Here is a 24,407-nt window from a genome sequence, read left to right on the forward strand (position 1 = left end):
GGGGAATTCTTGTTGTGCAACATACAGACTCAATTATGAGCACCGATGCCAAATACTGCACAAAAATCATCATGAAACACCTGAAGACCTGCTTATGCTCAGAAAAAAAAAGGAGGAAATGCAAAGTAAATACTTGAGTCATTCTGAAGCCTGTCTCGTTCACTGGAAGTTTAGTTGTTTCAGCAGGCCAAGCGATAAGGAGAGGCACCAGCTCGGCGCCGAACAGGCATCTTCAAGAGCCCATCGCACACTACAGCACAAGTTACAGCCTTTATAACCAGCAAGCATACCACAAGTTAGCTACTACTTCTGCAGAGTCTTCATCAGCTCAAATCCCTGTCCTGACAAGCTTGGTTTTCGTATGCAGTTTGCATTTGGAAACAACTAAAAAGATGGGAGAATTTGAATTTGAGTCCCTTCAACTAGCAGTACTATCAGCTAATAAGTTGTTAAAATGTAGCGTTTTAATACGAATAAAGGCTGTTTAATACAGAGTTATACCTGCCATGGCTCAGATACCCCCTTGCAGATACTTCATGGCTCACGGATAACTCTTCCTTTCACTGCAGCTGCTGAGATGATCAACTGAAAAACAAAATCTCATTTACAGCCTTACTCCTGATCAGAAGAAATCGGTACCTCCCTGATTAGAGGGCAAGAAACCTACAGCTGAAGTCTTCAGGTACTTGACACCTCTACATTACACCCTCACTTGAACAAATAAGTTCCCAAGCACTACAAAATATAACTACAACCACCATTATTTGATACCCAAAACCCCATGTAGATACTCAAAGCCCACAGCCATCCAATACTTGAGTGGAACAAGTGAATCACGGCACTGCAACCGAGGATCTGCAGCAGGATCCTGAGCCAACGGGTCTCCAGAAAAGGTTTACTGAACCAGAAAAGCAGCAGCAGCAGCAATCCTGGTTGGGTGCCAAAACCCAAGGAAATAAACAGAACAGAGCCCTGGAAGATTTCGTCACCACCAACAGAAGCAAAGATGAGCAAATACTGAAGCATCCACTGAACTGAGTTCACTTACCCCTGAATAGACTAGAAATCTACTGACAGTTAAGCTGGCATTTAAAAGCCATTCAGAGCAACTGAATGTTTTTCTACCCTCTTCTGATACCTTCCAGGGCTTAAGCTGATTTTAGGTCCCGAGTTTACCCATGACGTTCTAAACAACCAGAGCTTCTGCACTCTGCTCTGTTCAACCAGGAGTAGCTACTGCAAACCCAACACAAATAACTGAAGCATAGGCAACAGCCACGGCGGTTCTGTGTAGGCAGTTCACGAGGCTTCTGCAGAGCCCAACGCAGCCAAGTCCATGGCAGGGTCAGACCTCCTGCTGCCACCCATGTGCAGAAGGAGAAGAGTCTCTTCAGCTGTATCTTCACCTATATTGACTTCTCTCCACTAGTTCTGCAAATCAGAGGTCGAGTGCACATGTCATACAGCTCAAAGGCAGCACAAGAGAGGGGAAAAAACCCGGAGACCAGAAATGAGGACCTTGTCTAAGAAATCAGTTCATGAAGAACATGCAGGTGAGTGCAGCAAGGCGGCCAGGTCTGGAAGACCTGGAGCAGGAATACTCACTGCTCCAAAAGGCAGGAACTTTTCCACCACTGTGCTTATGCAAAGACAGAACAATGGCAGAATCTGTTCAATATCATCAGTCCATGTCATGATTTTCACTGTTGGTCACTAAATCCAAACTGAAAGAATGAAAACTTTGAGTTATCATTTGCATATCTACCATCATTTGTTTCCCTCTCTATATGAGGATCAATAACTGGTGGCAAAGAAACATCCATACTTAACCATGAGATTGCCTTTAACTGCAGGATAATCAGCTAATCTAAAGAGACTTCTTTATTCAGCTTTACAAGTACAGTACTGTCATTAAAGTTATAAACATTAATTTGACTGAAGAAATGCCATTTACTCATTTGGTACGCAAATACTTGTAGAGCTGTTTGCATAAAGCTCCATATAAGCTACAGTGCATTTATGGCACATAAAACAACATTTTAAAGCTGCTATTACAGTCACCGTAGAGCACAGAGTAGTTGGGCAAATGCATTCACTGAAGCATCTCGTCTTTAAATTGACATACCAACACTGGAACAACTACCAACAACTGGCAAAGCAACTGGTTTTGGGGCACTCTATCCTTCCATAGTTCACTTTCTCACACTAATCCTCTTGGCAGATTGGAAAAGAAACATTTTCGGTTTACTCTAACTGAATAATCCCATGTAAATGGAACAAAAGGAAACTCGCACACTGGTCACCTACAGAAACTTTATGGTGAGCTGGAGTAAAGCCTGGCCATAAACACTTACAAACGGAAGCCAGAGAGCTCCAGCAGCTTGAAATTTCTGCCAGAAGCTCAAGAGCCAACTGATAAGACTTAGATACTTCTATCTGAAGTCAGCAAATGTTATTTCGAACTCAGTATCTATTTTGACACTATGCGCTTAAATCTGGAGACAGAAGAGTTAGTGTTCGCAGCAGTGGCTCGTATCCCTCCTGGCCTATGCAGGAAATAATCACAAGGTTCAGCCCCATGAGCTGGTGGAGCGCGTCTGTATGTGCCAGGGGGGAAGGGAAGGGAGAAGGCAGCAAAACCAGAGCCGTGCCCGGCTGCCTCTCCCCAAATTCCAGAGCTTGCCAACGGCTCACGGCAGGAGCTCCAGGGCTAATCCTCCCCCCGGCCAGCGGGAAGACGGAGGAGGGGAAGGTAAAACGCAGGTTACAGCCCACCGGCTGGCAAGCACACAAAGAAAGAGGAGTCCTTTATAGCCAACGGCCGCGTTCCCTGCGCTTCCCCGGCAGGAAGCGAGCTCCAGGCCTGTCCCCAGGGGCCTCCCCGCGCGAAGGGAGTGCCGAGGAACCCCCCGCTGCCTCCAGCGCGGGGCTGGGGGCTCGTTCGCAGGAGCTGTTGGGCCGCGGGAGGCCCGGGCCCGGCGCCGCTCAGGCGAGGCCCGTTGGCGGCGCGGCCCGGCCCGACCCGCCTCCCCCTCGCCGCCGGTGTTCGGCCCCGGTCCCGGGGATGGGGGGTCCGCACCTGGATGACCTCGTTGACCTCGCGGATGCACTCCACCATGTGCTGCAGGATCTGCTCGGCCGTCAGCACCTCGTAGCGATAATCCTCCTCCTGCTCGGGGCCGCCGCCGCCGCCGGGGCCCGGTCCGCCGCCCAGACCGCCTCCGCCGCCGCCGGGGCCCAGCCCTCCCGTTTCACCGCCTAACAACCCGTCGCGCTCTCCGCCGACGCGCAGCCCGGGCTCCACCAGCTCCACCTCGCCCAGGTCCAGGTTATCGTCGGGCTCGTCCTCCTCGTCGTCCTCCTCGTCCTCCTCCGCGCCGCTGTCCTCGCTGCACTCCTCGTCCTCGTCGAACTCGTAGTTGTAGCCCTCGTCCGAGTCCATGGCGAGGCGGTGAAGTAACGGCGGCGGCTCGCGCGGCGCCCCCCGCCCCGCCACCGCCCCCCCGCCGGCCCCGCCGCGCCTCAACCGCCGCCAACAAAGGGACGCGGCCGACCCGCTCCGTCACCGCGCGCCGCGCACGCACCGCACGTCACGCCGCCGCGCGTGACGCATCGCGCCGCGCCTGCGCCGCGGCCGCCATCTCCCCTCCACCGCGCCGGGAGCCATCTTGAGTGAGCGACACATCCCGCCCCCCCCAACACACACCCCTGACCACACCCCCCCCAACCCCGCCGCCGGCGCCATCTTGAGTGCGGCGCGGAGCCATCTTGAGTGTGGCGGGTGGAGCGAGGAGCAGGGGAGGTGCCGGCTTCCCCTTTACCGGCTTCCCCTTCACGGACGCAGGCGTGGGCGCCGCAGGGTGGCGGGGATGTATGGTGGAGGTGCGGCAGGGAGCCCTCCTGTGGGGTCCTGTCAGCCGAGCACGGAGGGAGGGCCCCCAGCACTGCCATCACACGGTGCAGCACCTGTGGGGAGTGACTTGTGAGGGGAATGTGAGGGAAAACAGGTTGTTGTGCCTCGAAATTGGAATAAAACTGCACTGAGACCGTGTCCAGGCGGTAGTTCTTGTGAAGCCATGGGATAAACGTGTGCCTGCCATCCCTGGAGGGACCCTGGCTGTGCCGGGAGCATCTCTGGACTCCAGCTTTGCCGTCTGGTCAGTGGGGATGGTGACACCCGTTGTCACGGGCTTCACTCCCTTTCTTCAGTGTTGCTATTTTGCGGGTTGGGCAGAACGCGCCCGAGTGTCAGCACCGGCACACGGACAGCCCATTCTCCCTGCAGCAGACAAGCCGCCAGCAGCACACCCTGTGCAGGCCGTTGCTGGGCTACCCCGGGCCTCTCGCTTGGACACCGCACCGCCGGCGAGGGGCGGACCCCAGGGTGCCGCAGGGGCTGAGCACCCTTCGCCTCAGCCTCCCCTGCCCTTGCAGCAGCTCTGCCTCTAGCATGAGCCGTGCTGGGCCGGGTACGGGGGAGGCGAACCGGGCTTTCTGTTCGCAACACTCCGGGGAGCAGAGGGGACTCCAGCTGGCTTGGAAACAAGGCTGCAGCGGGGCCCGCAGGAGAGCCGGCTGCTCCCAACCCCTCAGCAGCGGCACAGCCGCGGGACGGCTCCAGGGCTACCTCCTAATCCTCCGCTTCCTGGCGGCCCGGGGAGCCGTTTCTGCCGCGGGGGAAGCGGGCCCGCAGGACGGGCGCGCACACTCAGCGGGGCGGAAGGCGGAGGGGCGAGTTGCGGCCGCTCTGCGGGCAGGAGTCACCGCCGTGCCCCGTGCGTGTGCGTGCAGCGCCCGGCGCGGAGGGACCCCGCTGCCCGCTCCCGTTTCAACACAAATGCCTTGTGAAACGGGCAGAAAATTAGAAGCTGCCTCCAAAAGGGTGGTTTATTTTCTGCTGGCGCACAGAAAGCGTAACGATGGCCGCAGTGACTGGGGTTTACGCTCAGGGTGACGCAGGCAGGTGCCCTTAGGGATCCGAGCAGATTGAGTGTCCGATGTCCTGGGTACATGTCTCTAGAAACCTTGATGGGTACAGGCTGCATCTTCAGACACACAAACAGCTCTGAAAGTCAGCTCCGCGTGTTCCATGGCATTACCGTCGCGATTACCCGCTGTCCTCCCCGACTGTCACCGTGTGAAGCTGTCCCCATCACACAGCTGGGGACAGCCTTCGCTCCCTGCGTTCTGCCCTGCCCGGTCAGGAGCAGCGCCGGGGGGTGTGGACCGGGCACGCACGTTGCTTCATGCCAAGCTACCTAGTAACTAAAGCCAGGTCCCTAATTACCCTACTTATAGGGAATGGCAGCGGCCCGGGTGTTAATCATCCTGCCCTACATAAATACAAGCAGCCCCAGCTTTGTTCTGCTCCGGACATACCAGCTGGACATTTCCCAAGCAGGTGCCCCTCACACATCAAGCCTCGGGGCTCAGCTGGTCACCATGCCCCCGAGGGGGACAGTGTGTCACCTCCTGAGTGACACTCTGGTATCACTGTCCTGTCCAGCTGGAGACATACCCACCTTCTTGTCAATACATCAGCACGCATGAGCCCACCGGACCCCAAGAAGCCAAGAAAGGTGTTGCCCAGACAGCCACGTTTTTGCTTTATCAGAGCTTTGCAGCTTCCCTGAGACTGTGCTTGGACGCAAAACCGAGCTCAGTCCTTCACTGAGGCGACCTTTCCCCCCGGGACACACGGGGTTATCCGTGTGCCTGGTAACCAGTTCTTCTCCTCCGGCTGCCTGGGAGCACCGCAGGGGTTGGGGGGGACCGGGCATCCCCCGTGGCCACGGTAACCCCGGCCGCGGGATCCCAGCGCCTCCCCGCTGCCCTCTCCTGGCCCCGGCACAGCTCTGCGAGATGCGCTGCTCCACAACAAGCTGAAGCCGTCGCCTCGCACAGTCCTTCAAGACCCAAGGGCAGGAGCCGTGCTTCGGCAGCACAGAGCACAGCCATTTAGGAACACACTTAAACCTCTCTGGGCACCCGGACTGCTTCCCTTTCTCGTATAATCCCGGTAATAAACATTTATAAACAGTGATGGGATCTTCCCAATGCCATCCCGCAGAGATGGGAAGGCAGTTCTACAGTCACAACCCTATCTCTTCCCACAGCAAGACAGGGATCAGCACTTCACTGCAGGTTACTGCTCACTTAAAACACTAGTATTTCTCAAAAATACTCTTTGGTATGAAATTTCAGCTATGCCTTCTGCAAAAGGTCTTTCTTTCATTACAAAGTTTCCTACCTAACGGTCACACATGGAGCACTGGGCATCCGTGGGCTCCTTGTAGATGGTTGGCAAAAGGTGTTTGAGAAGAGCAGGGCTGCTGCCTTCAGCTCATCCCGAGGGGATCTGCTCGGCCTCTAGGGATTTTAGGACTCCAGCTACAGAGGAACGTGAAGAGCCTCTCTTCTACCTGCTCTGAAAGATGATTTAGATGTTCATAGTCATCTGCTGCTTTTCCATTTTATTCATGCAAGAGCTTAATTACCCAAGTGATTCTAGTAACTGTTCATGCTGAAGCTGACAAGAGTAAAATATTGCATTGCAGTCACCTTGCTCCATGAAGCACACGCTCAGTGGATTTACAGGAGCAGGGTCTCTGTGCACGAGGAGTTTGTCACCGCACATCCACGGGCTCTGACTGATTCCAGTTCAGCTCCACAGCTGTGACTGAGAGCAGCCCAGGACGGCAGGCACAAAACCTCAGCCTCCGCAATAACTCTCAGCACGTCCCTATGACAAGCCCTGTTTCAGGATATCAAAGTGCTGTGGAAGTGCTGGTGCCCACGACTCAACCACCCCGGGGCTCCTGCGCTTGGAGAGTCACCATGGAGCTGGTTGAACCCCCCACCTCACCCAGCCTTCCTCCTGCTGCCCTGCTCCTTGAGCCAGGCGGGATCTCTGGGAAAAGCCCATCTCTGCCGTCACGTCATACATGGAGCTCCCACACTGGGAGGAAGGAAATCCAGGAGATGTCTTGATGCTTTGGGTTTGAAGCATTAACAACCTCACCCATGACATGGGCTGAGGTGCCCCCTGGATCACTGCTGTTTGTTCAGCCACCCCAAAGCTGTGTGAGCTGCAGATAATCCAGAGGAAAAAAGGCTTTGCAAGTAATACCAATAGTGCAAATACCACCAGGCTGAGCTCGAGTCCAGAACCCGAGTGCTTCAGACAGATTAACACATCTCACCTTGAGCTTTGTGCCTTAAACTCCACTTTAAGTTCATAATTGTTGAAATACTTCTCTGAGGTGAGGCCCACTCCTGCCTGCTAGCTCCAAATCTCCCAGGCCTCACTCCCCTTACATGTACTCTCCCATCTGAGGAGGTCCCTTCTGTTCAACTCCATCTGTGCTGAGAAACTCATTTACCACATGCATCTGCTAAACTGTTCCATGGCAGCATCTAGTGTGGTACATGGTGGTCAAGGTGGATTGTAGCAACAGGAATTGTAGCTCTCTGCCAGGGACACCACGATGAGCGGCATCATCCCTAAAACACAGAGATGTGCCACAGGAGGGCTGACACCCGCAAAGACCCTCACTTCCCCCTGATCACCACCCTGAGTGCCACTGCAACACTGTGCAGCTGCCACCCGCACTGACTGCAATGCAAACACCATAATTATTCGCCGTGGCTGGAAGGGGAGGTAAACAGGTAAATGGAGAGAGGAAGTGTGCCCGGAACGCCTCTGAGATGTCAAAGTTGAAGTCAGAGGACTACAGGCGGTCGCAGGCATTTCAAGATGATGATCTATGTGTTCCAAAGCCCTCGTGCAGCCACACCACCTGCAAGTCCCTCGATTGAAGCTGGATTCACTCCGAATGACTGGGCTTCGACAGCGTTTGGCTCAAAGAGCAAAGCGAACACAACACTCATGCTCTGTGAAGGTTGTCATGAATGGCTTCCTCCGTCCCTCTGTCCACAGCCCATTTACTTCTCACCAGCAGAGGAATCTGTATGCAAAACGTCCTCATGATTAAATGCAGGAGCAGCCAGTGTTACAGGGAATTAGGCAGCATAATAAATGGGTTTATACCTTAAAAAAATGCTGTGGAACAAGGAACTGCACTGACAGCCCAAAGGCCACCTTCATGCCCCAGAGGCAAACAAACCAGAAAGACCCAAGTGTGACACCAGCCAGATTTCGTAACAATTTGTGTCAGAACAAGGAATTTGGATTTCTACCAACTTCATTATCAGCAGTAAGCAGGTAACCCAGCAGAGTCCTGGTGCAGCACAGTGTTCTGCAGAGTCCCCTAGCAACTTGGCTTCCAGCTCTTGCAGTCCAAGAGATGAGAGGAGGGATTTGCAGGTACCTCCTTCTACAAGGGCAGGGCAGCGCAATGTCCTCAGCCCCATGCACTGACACTGAAGCCTTTAAACAAGTCTATGGGGCTAGTGGCCAGAGTTAGGGCAAGCGGAGGTGCGGTGGGGGAGCAGAGGTAAGCTCTGAACTTTGTGTCTCTGTGTTTACTCCCTGCTTGTTCCCTGCTGAACTGGCCTGAAGAGACCAACCTTCCCAGGGGATAGATCACCCTGGTGACGTGCTCCGAGACCACAAGCTGGTCTGTTGAATTGCTACTGACCAGCAGCATCAGCAGCTTCTGGCTACTGCTGCTCTATGCCCCGTGCAGGACAGCGTGTAAAGCAGTTTCTTTTAGCCAAGCTCCCAAGTTAAACACGTGCTTAGGCAGTTTTCTTACATAAAACTGCATTCCTGAATCAGTCTGTTAGTCTAGATTAATGCTGGCCAGCTACAGATGAACTTGTCTGAGTCATCCCCTGGAGACATCAAGTTCCCTAAAATAGCAACAGCAACAGAATCCATTGAAAAGCTTGAATATCTCCATGGAAAGCTGTGATCACAGTGCTGCACAGGAGTGTGGCAGGCACTGAAACGAGGATTTGCTTCAGGTCAGGGCACTTCCAATCTCAGGAAGCACAGCCCTGACGATGCCGCTGACGTTGCCTGATGCAACACAGCAACAAACTGTCGGGGTTTGGTGGTTGTTTCTTCCCTTGCAATCTTAATACAGTGAAACTCCTAGAGACACTGGACTCAATCAGAGCTGTCAGAAAAGCAGTGGATGTTCGCACAGGGAAAGGCAACAACCCCAATGAAGACCACTGAGGCTTCGTGTAGACCAGGAGCAGCCTCAAGACAAGAGGAGGAAAGCAAATACAGAGAGTGACAGGGGCTGCTTTCCCAGAGGCCTGATGCAGGTTGGAATATAGGTGTTTTCCTCCATGTCCCTTCTTGCCATGGAATGTGGGTAGAGATGGGCCAAAGCCCTGGAGCAATGGCACTGGAGCTGGAAAAACCATAAGGAAGCAGCCTAGCACATACTACCATGCTGAACTGGGGTCCTGCCACCACTCCATAGGGAAAACAAGGAACAGGTAAGCATTGACAGGAGCCTGAGGGCACCAACTGGCTTTAACTGCCCCAATCAGCCTTGCCTGGGACCTCCACCCATGACCCATTGCTTCAGGAGCTCTCCTGGAAGTGCATCTGCTCCAAGGCTTCCCTGGACTGATTTTGCACTCTTCTCTGTGCTTTGCTTTTGCTGGGTGACACCGGGACTGTTGGTGGCTCCATTACTGCCACCTCCATGCTCTGCTTGCCTGGCCATGGGGCAGCACCCAGCTGGTGAGGCTCTTGGCCTGTGTTGTGCCTGCCCTGGGTTCTTGGCTCCCCTTCCCTTAGGAGGATGCGTGGTCTTTGTTCTACGGGGTTGTAGAAGGGGGATGCAGTACTGTGTAGTTGTTAAGCCTATGGCTGTGCCAGCTCGGGCCTGGCTCCTGTTCCTGGCCTGGCTCCCTTAGCTATAGATGACCCTTAGTCCCTGCCTTCCCCCACTGGAGATTCCCTATCAATTTCCATCAATCTCATGGAATTCCCACAATCCCATTTAGACCCAAACCTGACTGTGATTGCCTCCCGCTGCCTGGCATCCCCACAACTGCTCCACCTGTGTGAGACCCTCAAACATTGTTTAGCTCCCAGGTTCCTTCAACTCTGCAGAGCACTTTCCCCCATCCCATCCAACCGTCCTCTCCAGCCCCAAAGGTCCTCACAGCTCCTCCTTTCACCGTCACTCCACAGCTTTGTGCTGGTGCTTTTGTAACCTTTGACAACAAATTCCTTGATGTTTTTCTGCAAAACACTTTTTCTCCGTTGACCCTGGTTCTGTGTTGCTCACATGATGGAGCATTCTTTAAATTCCCCACCAGACCCTTCCATGGCTGTGTCCTGCTTCTGCAAAGTGTTTTTTCATCTTGTGCTAGTGTGATGAGGCAATTTGCCTTGCCATGCTCTCTCCCATGGCATTTAATTGCTTGCTTGCTTGCTCGCTCCCCATGCACTGCCAATAGCTTGGAGATTTCTGGTGGCTTCACTGCTTGCTCAGGAGGGAAAGGACAACAGTTTTCTTGTAACTTCATTGAATTCCAGCCTGGCTTGGGTTAAAGGAACTTAAAGTTCATCCAGTTCCAACCCCTGCCACGGGCAGGGACACCTTCCACTAGAGCAGCTTGCTCCAAGCCCCTGTGTCCAACCTGGCCTTGAACACTGCCAGGGATGGGGCAGCCACAGCTTCTCTGGGCACCCTGTGCCAGCGCCTCAGCACCTTCACAGGGAAGAGCTTCTGCCTAAGAGCTCATCTCAGTCTCCCCTCTGGCAGGTTCAAGCCATTCCCCTTGGCCTGTCCCTACAGGCCCTTGTCCCAAGCCCCTCTCCAGCTTTCCTGCAGCCCCTTCAGGCACTGGAGCTCCTCTCAGGTCTCCCCTTCAGGAGCCTTCTCTTGTCCAGGCTGCCCCAGCCCAGCTCTCTCAGCCTGGCTCCAGAGCAGAGCTGCTCCAGCCCTCGCAGCATCTCCATGGCCTCCTCTGGCCTCTCTCCAACAGCTCCACGTCCCTCTTGTGCTGCTGCCCCAGAGCTGGATCAGGGCTGCAGGGGGGGTCTCCTCAGAGCACAGCCGAGGGGCAGGATCCCCTCCCTGAGCTGCTGCTCATGCTCTGGGGGTGCAGCCCAGCACACGGGGGGGTCTGGGCTCAAGCACACACTGAAGCTGGGTCATGGGGAGCTTCTCATGGACACACCCAAGTCCTTCTCAGGGCTGCTCCATCCGGTCTCCCCCAGCCTGGGTTTGTGCTGGGATTGACTGATTTGCTGCCTGATTGAATGGAGTTGGTTCCCTTGCAGGAGCTGGTAGGGTTGTGAAGCAATCAGATGGGTAAGACTTGGACTTAAGGGCCCTTATCTGCCCTGGGGACTGCTGAGGAACGCAGAGATGAGAGGGAGGAGGTAAAATAAAGAATTCATCTGCGGCTGAGGGTTTCCTTGCAAAAGCCAGTCCCCGTATGGAAAGCATCTCTGCAACACTCCTCTGTGAGGCTCCGGCATGGGATAAAGCCCTTTCCATTGGTACAAGCCAACCAGTATTTCACCTGCTGCCTGTAAGATAACCCTGGGAACCTGAGCAGGGGCTGATGTACACCCAGCACTGCTCATAAAAACACATGGCACCAACAGCATGTCAAAGCCCAAGTCAGATCCGGTGTGCACGTGTGCTCAGTCCCACAGCTGGGAGCTGCTGCAGGTGCAGTATGTGTTGTAAGGCATTCACTTGACTCTCAAAGCCCAAATCAGACTGCCCGGGATCTGCTGGGGCAGGGAGCATGGCAGAGGGGCTCTCACATTTGAGGGCTGAGGAAGCAGTGTCCCTCAGCAAGAGCTGAGAAGCATGGAAGCAGCCAGGTTGGAAAAGCCCTTTAAGCTCATCCAGTCCAACCGTTCCCAGCCCTGCCAAGGCCACCCCTAACCCATGGCACTGAGGCCTCGTCTCCACGCTGTGTGAACACTTGCAGGGACGGTGACTGCAGCCCTGCCCTGGGCAGCCTGTTCCAATGCCTGAGCACCCTCTGGGGCAGGAATTGTTCCTCAGCTCCATCTAAACCTGCCCTGGTGCAGCTTGAGGCCGGTTCCTCTTGTCCCATCCCTTGTTCCTTGGGAGCAGAGCCCAGCCCCTCCTGGCTCCATCCTCCTCTCAGGCAGTTGCAGGGAGCCATCAGGTCCCCCCTGAGCCTTCTCTTCTCCATCTGAACCCCCCAGGTCCCTCAGCCCTTCCCCATCACACTTGTGCTCCAGGCCCTGCACCAGCTCCGTTGCCCTTCTCTGGCCCTGCCGCAGCACCTCAATGTCCCTCCTGCAGCGAGGGCCCAGAACCGAGCACATCGGGAGGGTCTGTGGGTTTGTTTAACAGTGAAGAGCCGCCCGCTTGGCTTCTGGCGCCCGGCGGCGCTGGGGTGAGTGCGCTGTGAGGTGCCGGGGGCCCGGGGGACGCAAACCCGGCCCCGTGGGGCCGAGCTGCCATTTGGCGGGCGGCGCCGCCCTCTCCCTCAGGCAGCGGGGCACGACATGGCGTCGGGACGGGCTCTGCTGCTGCTGCTGCCGCTGCCGGTGCTGCTGCTGCCGCTGCCGGTGCTGCTGCTGCTGCTGCTGCAGCCGGCGGCTGCCGTGTGGCCGCGGCCGCAGGTCCAGCGCTCCCCGCCCGGCGGTGGCCGCTGCCTGCTGCCGCCCGCCCTTTTCCGCTTCGGCCACGCCGCGGGCTCGGCCGTGGGGCCGGGCTGCACCGTGCTGGAGGCGGCGTTCGAGCGGTACCGGGCGCTGCTCTTCGCCGCCGCCCGCCCTACCGGTGAGGCGGGGTGGGGGCTGCCGGCGGGGCGGGGGGCTCGGCGCCGCTGGGAGCGCGGTTGTCGCTGCCGTGTACGGCTTTATTCTGACAGGAACCCCGCAGACCCAAACCCCCGTGTGTGCTGGGGTCAGCCCGGGCGGGTTTGGGTGATTCGCTGCCTGGGAACCGCCACGGGTCAGCGGCGCTGGGGCTGATGGTGGCCATGGGCTGATGCCGCAGTGGCTTGGGTTGCGTCTCACGGCAAAGGGCAGCGCCTGTGGCACGCACCTCTTGCAGCAGAACACGGGGCTGGTTGGCGCAGGGGGCACTGGCTGCCTTTCAGGGAGTTAGGCTCTTGCTGTCAAGACTTTATCTCGTTGTTTTATGTCCTCCAGATCGTGTTTCAGCTCCCCAGGGCTTCATTTTGCTTCCTTCTCTTGCGACTGCTGTTGCAATCCCTTCAGCTCCAGTAGTTCTTGCTAGTCTTCCTGCTCCTAGCAGCTCCTGGTGTCCGCTGTGAAGCATTCCTTGAGGAAAGACTCGTGTTGCTTCATGCATGTGCCTTCCAAGTACACATCCATGCCATGGAGCGCTCTCCAGAAGGGTTGCTAAGCATCCCGAGGCAGCGTGGCTTTTCTGGTGGAGGTAGCTCATCCTGAAGTAGGGCGAGAAGGGGAAAGGCAGAAGCTCTGAGAGCCTGGGCTCACCTTGGGACAGGCTCCTGTGCCCAGACCTCTTTGTGGTAGCACCCACTGCGTGTCTGGGGTACAGCGCAGGGAGGTCCCTGGCTGTGCGTGCAGGGGCTGGGGAGCTGGCGCACGCAGATGCTGGGTGCCTGCGTGGGTCTGCAGCAGCCTGGAGCGCTGCATCTGGGGAATGCGAGGTGCTTCATTCATCAGAAAGAGCCGTGGATGTGCTTCTGAGTGTTTAAGTGTCGGTGTGAACTGCGGGTCAGTGCTCGTGGCACTGGGAGCCATTCGGCTTCATCTTGAGTGCGTTGTATTTGGACCAAGGCACGTTTGAGACCCTGAGGAAGATCCATTTGGCTTATTTTATGTCTTCAACTCTCCTAAGTAGTGATAGAAATAAAGCTTGATTTGGGAGCTGAGGAGACTTCTTTCTTTTGTGCTGCTAGGAATGAACCTTAAAACAGCTGATAGAATTATTCACGTTTTCCTGTTCATCCCAGAGGGAAAATGTGACCAGCGCATCACTTGGTGAAACTGTGCGATCATGAGACTGAGCTCGTGCTCATCGCTTTCCATACACCCTGCTTTATGACACTACATGATTAAGGCTTTTTCCCTCTTTGCCTTCCCTTTTTTCTTCCCATCTGGGTGGTTAGTAAGAACAGGCAATGGAAACCCTGGATGGAGGGGAATAGTTTTTATGAATAGAGAAAATAAACGGCAGAAACCATTTTCGCATGTGTATCAAGAATCTGCTATGTCAGTTTAACAGCAGGCAAGATTCTCTCCATTCATTCTGGACTTCAAGCATGAAAACAGAGACCAATTTAAGAGAGACATATGGGGGTCTTTGCCAAGCCCCTGCTCAAAACAAGCCAAACCCGAATTGGAGCCACCTTTGCAGTTGGGTCGAGCTTCTCAGGGCTGTTTCCAGCTGGAATGATGGTATTTCCAAGGATGGAGAATTGGGCTCTTGCTGGAGTGTTTGACCACCCTCCAGGTGAAGAATTAACTCTTTTCTTATGTCTAATTGAATTTCCCTTGCTGCTGTCGTCTTGTCTCTTGTCCCTCAGCTGGACAGCTCCAAAGCGTGCCTGGGAGAGACCCCGGTCCCTGTGTGGAACTCAAGCCACCCACGACGTTTTACCGCTGCTGACCTCCTGCAGTTGGTTATTAGTGTCCTTATCCTGCAGTTTATGACTGTAAACTCCATGAGTTTCACCTTCAGCCTTCCTGGTGAATGGATCGCGTGTCCTTGGTGCACCCACCTGCATAGCCTTCTAGGAGCGACAGTGGTGGTGCCTGCCTGCCGCTCGGGTTTGGCCATGTCTCCCTGGGCATGTTTAAACGTGGTTGCTGTGGTGGGACCGGTTCTGTTGTGGCACCTCAGCAGAGCGAGCCCTTCTGTGTCCCCAGGCTTGAGAGCAGCCGTCCCTGGTGAGCAGCGCTGTGCCGAGCAGAGGGAGCAGGTCCTGCTGTGCTGCCGTGTGCTCGCACATCTGCGGGGTTGCCTTGGCTACCAGCTTGTCTGCAACCAGAGGAAAGCTCAAAACAAGGCTCTCTTCTAGCCTTTTCCCTTCTCTCCACGGAGGTTTCATCATCATTCCATCCTTGAGGAATGTGGGGCTCTGGCTCCTGCAAGCTTTGGAGCATGGGCTCTGCATTCCCCCCAAACCCTGGTGGTGCCACAGTCTCTCCCAGGTCTGCTTGGTGCCTGGCTTCTGACCAGGCTTGCTCAAAGCCAAGCTCCTTATGTTTAGTGACCGTATTGAGTATTGACTGTTCCTGGGTATGCTGTGGGGTGTAGACATGGAGTTGGCTGTGAGCAGCTGGGTCTCACCCCACTAATCCGCTCTCTTCCTGGCCAGACCCATGTGTCCCAGCAAAGGCTGAGCACCTCTGGGAGTTGGGGGAATGATTCCAGTGAGGTCTTGGGCTTGTACATCCTTGGAAGTGCTTCTTCCAAGATAGGGAAGTGTGGCCAGAGCTCCTGCTGGGGGTCTGAATATGACCAGGTTTGTTTTCCAGCCACTGTTCTCTGCAGAAGGTGAAGCTGCAGCAGGCTTGGATTCATTCTCCACCCTTTCCTTCTTTGCCTTGTCTATCATGTGTGGGGAGGGTAGCACAGCTTTTGGGGCTGTGCTTCATTTCCCGTGGTTGGGAGAGTTTGGAAACATGAATCTCTTCACCCACCCGGAGAAGATTTGAATAGTTGTGCCTGCTGGAGCAGGGGTTGGTGCCCAGGAGGCTCTGGGGACTGCTCCTAGACCATACTCTGATGTGTCTCCTCTTTTGTGCACTCCTTTAAGCTTCTACTGCAAAGCCTTCCCTGGGGGTTTCCTCACTTTTCTGCTGAAGGTTGGGATCAGCTCATGTGTTCCTGATTGCCTGTGTTTGAAGGAAGGCCCTGCTGAACACCCAGTGCCTGCGCTGGGGTGAGGGAGGCGGTGCCATGTGTTAAAACCATGTGTTCCTATGCCTCCCATCACTAGCTGAGAGGATGGTGGTGGATTGGGAGCAGGGAAGAGGGCCAGCATGGGGCTGGTGTCCATGGTCTGTGTCCTTTGTAGGAAGTGGATCTGTCCCCTTCTCAGAGAACCCACCCCAGGACTTGCCCTGCACTCAGCTCCTCGTCTTTGTGGCCACACCAGACTGTGATGGGTTTCCCAATCTGGACTCCAAGGAGAGCTGTAAGTGTGGAGCTTGGGAGCAGGAGGGAGTGCAGCTGTTCCTGTGCCTATCAGGTGGAAGTAGCACTGTGCAGCACTTGCCCCCAGTAGCAGAGAGGCAGCAATCCGGCAGTCCTCACTGGGTTGTTGACAAACGGGCAGGGAGGGAGGCACTTCCCTAAGGGTGCTGATAAAGTGGTGGGAGAGGGTTAAAACAAAGAAGAAACCCCCAGATCTGTTCTCTGGGATCTAAGGTGCTGTCCTAGAATAGAATCACAGAATCAACCAGGTTGGAAAAACCCTTTCAGCTCCTCCAGTCCAACCATTCCCCAGCACTGCCCAGGCCACCCCTAACCCATGGCACTGAGGCCTCGTCTCCACGCTGTGTGAGCACTTGCAGGGACGGTGACTGCAGCCCTGCCCTGGGCAGCCTGTTCCAATGCCTGAGCACCCTCTGGGGAAGGAGTTGGTCCTCAGCTCCATCTAAACCTGCCCTGGTGCTGCTGTGGCCTGCAGCAGCACATGATGGAGTGTGGGACCTAACTCCAGCCTCTCTGATGCTGTGTTTCAGACAAGCTCTCTGTCTCGGAAGGCTCCTTGCTGCTTTCTGCTGATGCCGTCTGGGGAGCTCTCAGAGGTGAAGTGTGCTTTCTGTGGGACATTCCCACTCTCCCTGCCTCAGGCCTATGGGGATGTGCCTGTCTTTCCATCGACTTAGCTCTTAATTGAGCTCCGTTCCTTTGGGGGAATCCGTGCTGAGAAAGGGACTCTGTGTGGTTTTCCTGCAGGCCTGGAAACGTTCAGCCAGCTCGTTGGGAGAGACCAGAACGGCACGGTGAGTGCTGGGGCAGTCAGCTCTCCATAGTGCTCCTGCCTCCATGGGGCAGGCTGGGGAGGCCACGCAGTGGGGGGGTACCAGCAGTGCAGCCTCACCAGAGCCCACAGAGGTTTATGAATCCAGATCCTGCCTTGTGAGCAGGTTAAGTGCTGCAGCTCTCCCTGGCTAGCCTCTAGTGTGGACAGTGAGGGTACCCCTCCTCGTCCCACCTGCCCTGGGGACAAAGGTGAGCCTGGTTGTCCCCTGCTGATGGATGTGTTGCCCAAAGCCTTGCTCACTTCTTGGTATTCTCTGTGTGCAGTACTACATCAACAAGACAGAAATCGTGGACTTTCCCCGCTTCCCTCACCGGGGACTGTTGCTGGACACCTCTCGTCACTACCTGCCCCTCAGAGCCATCCTGGAAACTCTGGTAGGGTGCCTGTGCTGGGAGATGAGGTGGTTTAGTTGGGTGTCCCTTCCGCTGCCACAACTGAGCCCTCTGTGAGTGGCCTGGAGGCCTTTTGGGTTGGTTGTCTGTGTGTTGTTCCTTTCCAAAGATCCTGGGAGCTGAGGCCCCTGCATCTACAGCTCATTGAGGAAGAGCTCATCCAACCTGGGTGTTCTGGACAAAACTGGCTTGCTTGTCCCTGGATGAAGCAGCAGGCTGGGGTGGGATGGCAGCATGACCCCAATTCTTAATGCACAGATGTTCATAATGGAAAAATGCTTCCATGCTGCAGGCCCTTCCCAGTGCTATGTTTGCTGTGGGGTAAAACATGGCTGTGTTTGCTCCTGAGGTAACTCACAGCTGCCTTGTTTGGGTGATTTCTCACCTCCCTTTGTAAATAGGATGAGGCAGACCCCCCTGAGGTATCTTGGATTCCTGCAATCCAGGTTACTTGCTGAAGCTGGGTTGTTTCTGAGGGAAGGGAGAGCAGTGACTTCTTGCCAGGCAGGTGAGACAAAGGTGAGTGGTGGTTCTGTGTTCATCCCAGGCAGAATTAAACTTCCAGGTCTCCACCATTGCTCAGTTATAGGAAGAACAGGGCCCTCTGCAGCTCTTTGTGGTGCCGGTGTGTCTAAGAAAGGTGTCTGAATCCCTCTTGGATTCTGGGGCATGTGTAGGGACTCTGCCTTGTCCTTTTGGACCAGAGAGACATCCCCTTTCTATGGCAAGCTGGGTGACCTTTCAGATGGGGCAGGGCATATTCATCTTTGTCCCCGTTCCTTCCCAGGATGTCATGGCTTACAACAAGTTCAACGTGTTTCACTGGCACATTGTGGACGACCCATCCTTCCCCTATGAGAGCTCAACCTTCCCAGAGCTCAGCAAGCAGGTAACCCCGCCGATCATCACCCAGGGGAGCAGATCCCTCTATCAGCACCTGGGAAGGGTGCTGAGATTCCTGTGTTCCCCCAGGGAGCCTTCAATGCCATGAGCCACGTGTACACGGCCGGTGACGTGCAGGCGGTGATCGAGTACGCGCGGCTTCGCGGCATCAGGGTCATTGCGGAGTTCGACACTCCGGGGCACACTCTGTCCTGGGGTCCGGGTGAGGAGCACACCCTGCTGCTGCTGCTGCTGCTGCTGCCAGGGGAGGTCCAGTTGTACCAGGGGCAGGAAGGGAATCTGCAGCCTGGATCGCAAACACAGCCTGTGGGCAGCTGTGAGGAGGAGCAAACCATCATCTGGGGGAAGTGGGATGCAATGATCCAACTTCTGAGCAAAAGCCAAAGTTAAAACATTTCCGTCTCTTCTTAGGGCCAAGCTGGGTGATTCTGGGGGAGCACCTGCTCTGCCAAAGCTAAGATCATGGGTATTGCCAGGACCTTGGGTTTAACTAGGGGGTACAGCTGACCAAGCTTCCTCCCTCTGCTCAGCTGCACCCCAGTCCTGACACGCTTCTCTCTACTTCAAGTATCTCCTCTTCCATGTCTGGAAGAACAAGAAGCTCCAGGAAAACATTGCCTTGTCTTTCTGTCTCCTTCCCCTGCTTCCAAATGCACTGGAGTACACCCTGTGCATGTGGTCACAGCCCTAACTGTGGTTGCCCTGTCTCTAATGGGTGTGTGGAGCTGGGAGAGGGTGCTGGGCGCTTCACTGCTCAGCGTGTGAGCTCCTGTATGAATCTCCCCAGAGCAGCATCCCTCCCTGTCAGGTCAGACATCTTGAGCCAGAGATTCTGCTGTTTGGGCCTCATGGGCCACACTCAGGTCTTCTGTGCCCTGGCAGGCCCTGGGCTGTGCTGAGGAGCATCTGGAGGTTATATGGGGTGATATGGCCACATTTGCCCCCCTCCTTACTGTTCTGTGTTTATTATTACCCAGGTGCTCCAGGCCTCCTGACTCCCTGCTATTTGGGCAAGCATCCTTCTGGGACCTATGGGCCCATCAACCCAGTCCTTAACAGCAGCTACCAGTTTGTGACCAGTTTGTTTCAAGAAGTCAGCTCTGTGTTCCCAGACTTCTTTCTTCACCTCGGTGGTGATGAGGTGGACTTCACGTGCTGGTGAGGCTGAGATCAGTCTGGATGAGATCGGGAGGGGGGAAGTATCTGGGACTGGAGTCCTGATCATCTGCAGGTCCTTGGTGTCCTGCTCCCCAGGCTCTGTGTCTTAGTTGCCCAGGGTTTCTGTGCTCATGGGGATGCTGGCTGTGGGAAGCCACTGGTGCCGGTGCAGCCACAGCTCTTGGAACGCCTGCAATAGCCTGGATGGATGTGGGAAGGACTTGGCTGTGTCTTGGCCTTACTCCAGAGCTCTGGTTGCAGTGCTTTTATTCTCTTCTCTTTGGTGCACAGGAAATCCAATCCAGAAATCTGTGCCTTCATGAAGCAGATGGGCTTTGGTGAAGATTACAGAAAACTGGAGTCATTCTACATCCAGAGGTAAGGACAGCTGCACCCTGGGCCTGCAGCTGCAGTATGTGACCAGCAGAAATGGCTTTTGCTGCTCTGGGGACACCAGATCTCTTTTTCAGGAGCACATCCATTTGGGAATGTCTCCCTGACCCCAAAGGGAGTAGCTTACCTGTGTTTTATTGGGAGATTGACCACACAAAACCTGGGGCTGACGAGAAAGAAGCCCCATAAGGGGCTGTGCTTTTTCCCTTCTCTTTCAGAAGTACCTTCATGTCTTGGTGTTGGGAATACCGATGCTGCTACTTCAGCTGTATGCAGCCAGCAGAGAGTATAGGTGGGATGACCCAAAACTTGGCTCTCTTTCCATTCCAGGCTCCTGGACATAGTCTCGTCCCTTGGCAAAGGTTCTATCCTGTGGCAGGAGGTGTTTGACAATGGAGTGAAGGTGGGAGCTGCCTGCTTTCCCTAAGGCAATTGCCTGTGGTGTGGTGAGCAGTGCCAGCACGCCAGCCAGACACACCGGTGTGCTGTGGGGTGCTGTGCCGGGGCTGGCAGGTGATGGCTCTGTCACTCTGGTGTCTGTTTGAACCCTGCCCAGGACACTGTGCAAATGGGCTTATCCCTCTCTCTGTTGCTTCCTCAAAACATGATGGGAAGTGGCTCGAAGGTCAAGCCAGAGTCTGCCTCATTTTCCCTTTGGGGGTGTTCAGAGCTGTGAACGCTCTGCTGGCAGGGAGACGGTGCTCTTGTTGCCGCACCGATCCCACGTGTGGTCTTCATGTGTCCTCTTCAGCTGAGGCCAGACTCCATCATCCACGTGTGGAAGACCTCCAAGCCATACATGGAGGAGATGGCAGATGTCACCAAGGCTGGCTACCACGCTCTGCTCTCTACCCCCTGGTACCTCAACCGCATCTCCTACGGGCAGGACTGGATGGCAGCCTACCAAGTGGAGCCCTTGAAGTTCAAAGGTGTGTTCCTTATGTCCCCTTCCCGTGTGGCAGCTGACTTGTCACTCAGAGGTAGCACCAGGGCTGCGTGTCTTGCTGCTGGTGTGAAGGTGCTTAAGTGACCATGTCCTTGGTTCCTGTGCTATGTCCTGTTCCCTTGCTGCCAGCAGAGAACACCTCTGCTCTCCCCAGCCTGGGGTTTGAAGTGGGGGCTTTCAGACACACAAGTTTTTGCCTCCTTGGCTGAGCCAAGGTGTTACAGGCACCTCTGTGAGTAGGGTGTTCTCATACAACACCCCATCACCTGAATGCTGTGTCCTCTGGCAGGCAGTGCTAAACAGAAGGATCTGGTGATCGGTGGAGAGGCCTGCATGTGGGGTGAATACGTGGACGTCACTAACCTGACCCCCAGGCTCTGGTAAGAGAAGCCGTGGGGAGGTTGGCTGGAGTCACAGGGACAATGCTTGGGCCCCTTTCTTTCACCACTGAGCAATGTGGGTGTGCTCTGTGCATGGTGCTTGTCCCTGTCCCCTGGCAAGACCTCTATGCTAGTAACAGCTTCACTGAGGCTTAAATGAGGGTTTGTAAGAGTGTAACGTGCTGCTGTGCACCACCACTATGTGTTTTATGCCGTTCTGTCCTTTCTCCCTGGTCCACTCCTGATCTGCGTGTGTCTGGGAGTGGATCTTTTGATACCCAGCAGCCACGTGATGCAGGATGTCGGTCAGGAAGGTGCTGGGGAGCTCAGGGCTTTGTGTGGGAAGCGTTTGAACTCCCCCTGACCTGCTGCCGCTGTCCTTCGCTCCTCAAGGCCGAGAGCTGGGGCTGTAGCCGAGAGACTGTGGAGCAACGCGAGCGTGAGGAACCTGCAGGACGCCTACGTGCGGCTGGCGGCCTTCCGCTGCCAGCTCCTGGGGTAACGTCCTCCACACAGCAACGCAGAGCGCGGCGACAGGGCCACCTCGCTGGGTTCAGCCCCCTGGGAGGGCGGTGAGGGTGAGGTGGGCTTTCCCTGGTGCAGAATGCACCTTGTTCTGATGGAGAGCCCCAGGTTTTTCTCTGCCTGTGCGTAGGCAGAGCTGCTTTGTGCAGTGCTGGAAGAGAAACCCTGCTGCTGGCGTGGGCTGGCGGCTCTGTCGAGGAGAGGGCTTCATGCTGAGGAACGGGGACGTGTCAGCTATTGCCACCTCTCCTGCAGCCTCAGCTTCCCCAGGAAACCTGCCCTTACCCGTGGCTCCCACACATGAGCAGAAAAACAAGTCTGCAAGCACAGGATGAAAACCGCTCCCTCCTTGTCACACCTGAGACAGGCACCAATGGCCACCCTGTGACCACTGAGACCTGACTGTGGGCTCTGCCTGTGTCCTCTGTGTAATCATAGAATCCCAGCCTGGTTTGTATTGGAAGAGACCTTAAAGCTCATTCAGTTCCAACCCCTGCCATAGAGAGGGACACCTTCCACTAGAGCAGCTTGCTCCAAGCCCCTGTGTCCAACCTGGCCTTGAGCACTGCCAGGGATGGGGCAGCCACAGCTTCTCTGGGCAACCTCTCCCAGTTTGGCTCCAGAGCAGAGCTGCTCCAGCCCTCGCAGCATCTCTCTGGCCTCCTCTGGGCTTGCTCCAGGAGCTCCAGGTCCCTCCTGTGTTGTGATGTCCTCTCTCTGCTCTCTTGCCAGGCGCGGGGTCCAGGCGCAGCCGCTCTATGTTGGATACTGTGAAAATGAATTTGGAGGGGTTTGAAGCATGAGTCCCACTGCCCTCGCTCTGCACATGCCGGAGGAGTGATGGTTCTGCCTCGAGAGCTGCTGGTTTGGCTTGGCCCCTTCTGCCCAGCTTCTGCTCTTACTTTGTTGCAATGAACATTTCTGTCCCTTTAGTGTGCACCCTTTGCCTCTTCCTATTTTTATTTCTTTAAATCTATAAATAAATGACCCGAAGAGGAAAAAGGTGCTTTTTCATGCTCAGCTGGGACTTAAAACCGTGCAAGGGCTATTGTTGGCAGGAGATGTGTAGGTGCTTGCTCCAGAGATGCCAGTGCGGAAGCAACATCCCATTGCTCCGGAGGGTGCTGGGTGCCTGCCTGATGAACTGTGCTTTAGTCCCTGCTTCCCACCCTGCAGAGAGGTGACAAGAAGGTGTGAACTGCCCTGTTGTCCTGGGATGGGGAGCTCAGCTCCAGGCCTCCTGCATCCCCGAGAGGTCTGGTTTGGATATTGGCTCCTTGGAGAAGAGACTGGTGCTGCCACTGTCCCATGGAGCTGGAGTCATGGCTCTTGTCCGCGGCTGGTTGGGAACCACATTCAGCTCAAAGCAGGGAATCTCTTGGGAAGAGTGTTTTGGGCTTAAGTGCGTGAGATCTGCTGCTATGGCAGGAAACCTTTTATTGCTGAACTTTAATTTTAAACGCTGTTGGACTTTTATTTAAAAAACAAGATTTTAACTATAAAAATGAAAATTTTAATTTAAAAATCTGACCTTTAGAAATAAATTTTAAAACTTGGCCTTAAAAATATTAATAATTCTCAAGTCTTGCATGTCTTCACCCTCCTGCAAAAGGATGCCCAAATGCTGCTCCTCTGAAGTGATATATCTTAAATAGGATGGGAGGGTCGGTTGTGATGCCCAACCACCACGGAGCAGGGAACTTTAGCCAGGTTTTGGCGAAAGGGGGCTATTTTCCTACATGAAAAGAAGGATATTTTCCCTGGTTCCTGGGGAAAGAGGCTCCTCTGCTTCCCCCAAGTCTCAATGGAGAATTTGTGCCCCTTTCCTGCATTTTTTTTTGGTTGTGAGTATTGTCCTGATCTTGCGTTTCAGGTGGTGCGGTGGGAGCCGGGAGTGTCAATCTGCTGCCTGTCGGTGCTGGCAATCCTCTTGGATTGAGTAACCCAAAAGACCAAAGTAATCATAATTATAATCATGATTTGATGTGGTTCTGAGTCCTAAAGCACTCTGAAAGGCCGGTGTAACTAGTGCTAGCACCATCAAGCACTGATCGGAAGCTCCTTACTCCATGAGGACATCCTGTGCTCTGCCCCTTGTCCCCACCAGTGCCACCCAGCATCCCCACGGCATCCTCTGGGCTCCACTTCAGGAAGCATCACTTGGCACCACAAAGGCCTCAGGGAGCTGTGGAGCAGCAGCTTTACCTCCTGGGCCGGCCTCTGGTGCTTTAGAGCTGGTGTTTGCCCCGTGCCTGCGCGGCAGGGGTGGCACAGACCCCTCCTCGTGTGGCCCCTTCTCCCCAGCACATCTATTTCGGTGAGCGCGGAGCAGGCGGTGCCGCGTGAATCACCCGGGGCTCGACGGGATTAAAAATAAACCCAGGCGCTGGAGAGGAGCAGCCAGAGCGCGGCTGGGGGGATGCGGAGACCCCCGCGGGTGGGCACCCCGGGCACCGAATCCTTCCAGTGGGTGCTGCTGGGACGGGCTTGCGCGTGCCTGCGTGTAGAGACTCGCATGTGGGTGCCCGCGAGCACGTGTGTTTGTGTACCTGCTTGCACACACGTGCAGATGCAGCACAGGCTGGCAGCACGGGCATGGAGCTGCACGTGCCTGTGCACGCCCTTGTGTGTGCTCGTGAGCGCTCCTGCAACCACGCGTGTGCACCTGCAGCGCGTGCTTGTGCCTGCACACGCGTGTGCCTGCGCGCCCTTGAGCATGCATGCGTGTGCACACACACTCCCGCGACACGCCGGGGCTTGTAGGGACCTGCGCACGCTCGTACACAT

The 24,407-nt window shown here is 55.3% G+C and overlaps 2 protein-coding genes across 5 annotated transcripts in view; one reads left to right on the forward strand and one right to left on the reverse strand.

Annotated features, from left to right (window-relative positions):
- The window catches only part of ARIH1 (ariadne RBR E3 ubiquitin protein ligase 1), a 59,139-nt gene extending 55,631 nt beyond the window's left edge, over positions 1-3,508 (reverse strand). Inside the window, exon 1 of the mRNA XM_061447416.1 lies at positions 3,080-3,508. Coding sequence (XP_061303400.1) covers positions 3,080-3,442 — 363 coding nt within the window. The 5' untranslated portion in view covers positions 3,443-3,508. The remainder of the gene's footprint in view (positions 1-3,079) is intronic.
- An 8,925-nt stretch (positions 3,509-12,433) lies between these two features.
- On the forward strand, positions 12,434-23,197 carry HEXA (hexosaminidase subunit alpha). 4 transcript variants are annotated; one of them, XR_009742275.1, is made up of 14 exons: positions 12,434-12,710; positions 15,949-16,068; positions 16,619-16,684; positions 16,836-16,882; positions 17,187-17,297; positions 18,103-18,204; positions 18,288-18,420; positions 19,196-19,376; positions 19,668-19,754; positions 20,100-20,172; positions 20,521-20,698; positions 20,845-20,904; positions 21,009-21,095; positions 21,489-21,593. XR_009742275.1 is itself a non-coding variant. In XM_061447417.1 (14 exons), the coding sequence occupies exons 1-14, from the start codon at positions 12,434-12,436 to the stop codon at positions 22,414-22,416; spliced, it is 1,635 nt and encodes a 544-aa protein (XP_061303401.1). In that variant the 3' UTR covers positions 22,417-23,197. The 4 variants fall into 4 exon arrangements, 3 of the variants coding, with proteins under 3 accessions (XP_061303401.1, XP_061303403.1, XP_061303402.1); XM_061447417.1 differs by lacking the exon at positions 20,845-20,904 and adding an exon at positions 22,353-23,197 and having other exon boundaries at positions 21,005-21,095; XM_061447418.1 differs by lacking the exons at positions 12,434-12,710; positions 20,845-20,904 and adding exons at positions 14,321-14,378; positions 22,353-23,197 and having other exon boundaries at positions 21,005-21,095.
- Positions 23,198-24,407: the final 1,210 nt, after the last annotated feature.

This window comes from Pezoporus flaviventris, unplaced genomic scaffold (genome assembly GCF_033815535.1).
Source record: "Pezoporus flaviventris isolate CSIRO_AGI_PZ_B2104156 unplaced genomic scaffold, CSIRO_AGI_Pfla_v1 ptg000006l, whole genome shotgun sequence".
In the NCBI taxonomy this organism is placed as follows: Eukaryota; Metazoa; Chordata; class Aves; order Psittaciformes; family Psittacidae; genus Pezoporus; species Pezoporus flaviventris.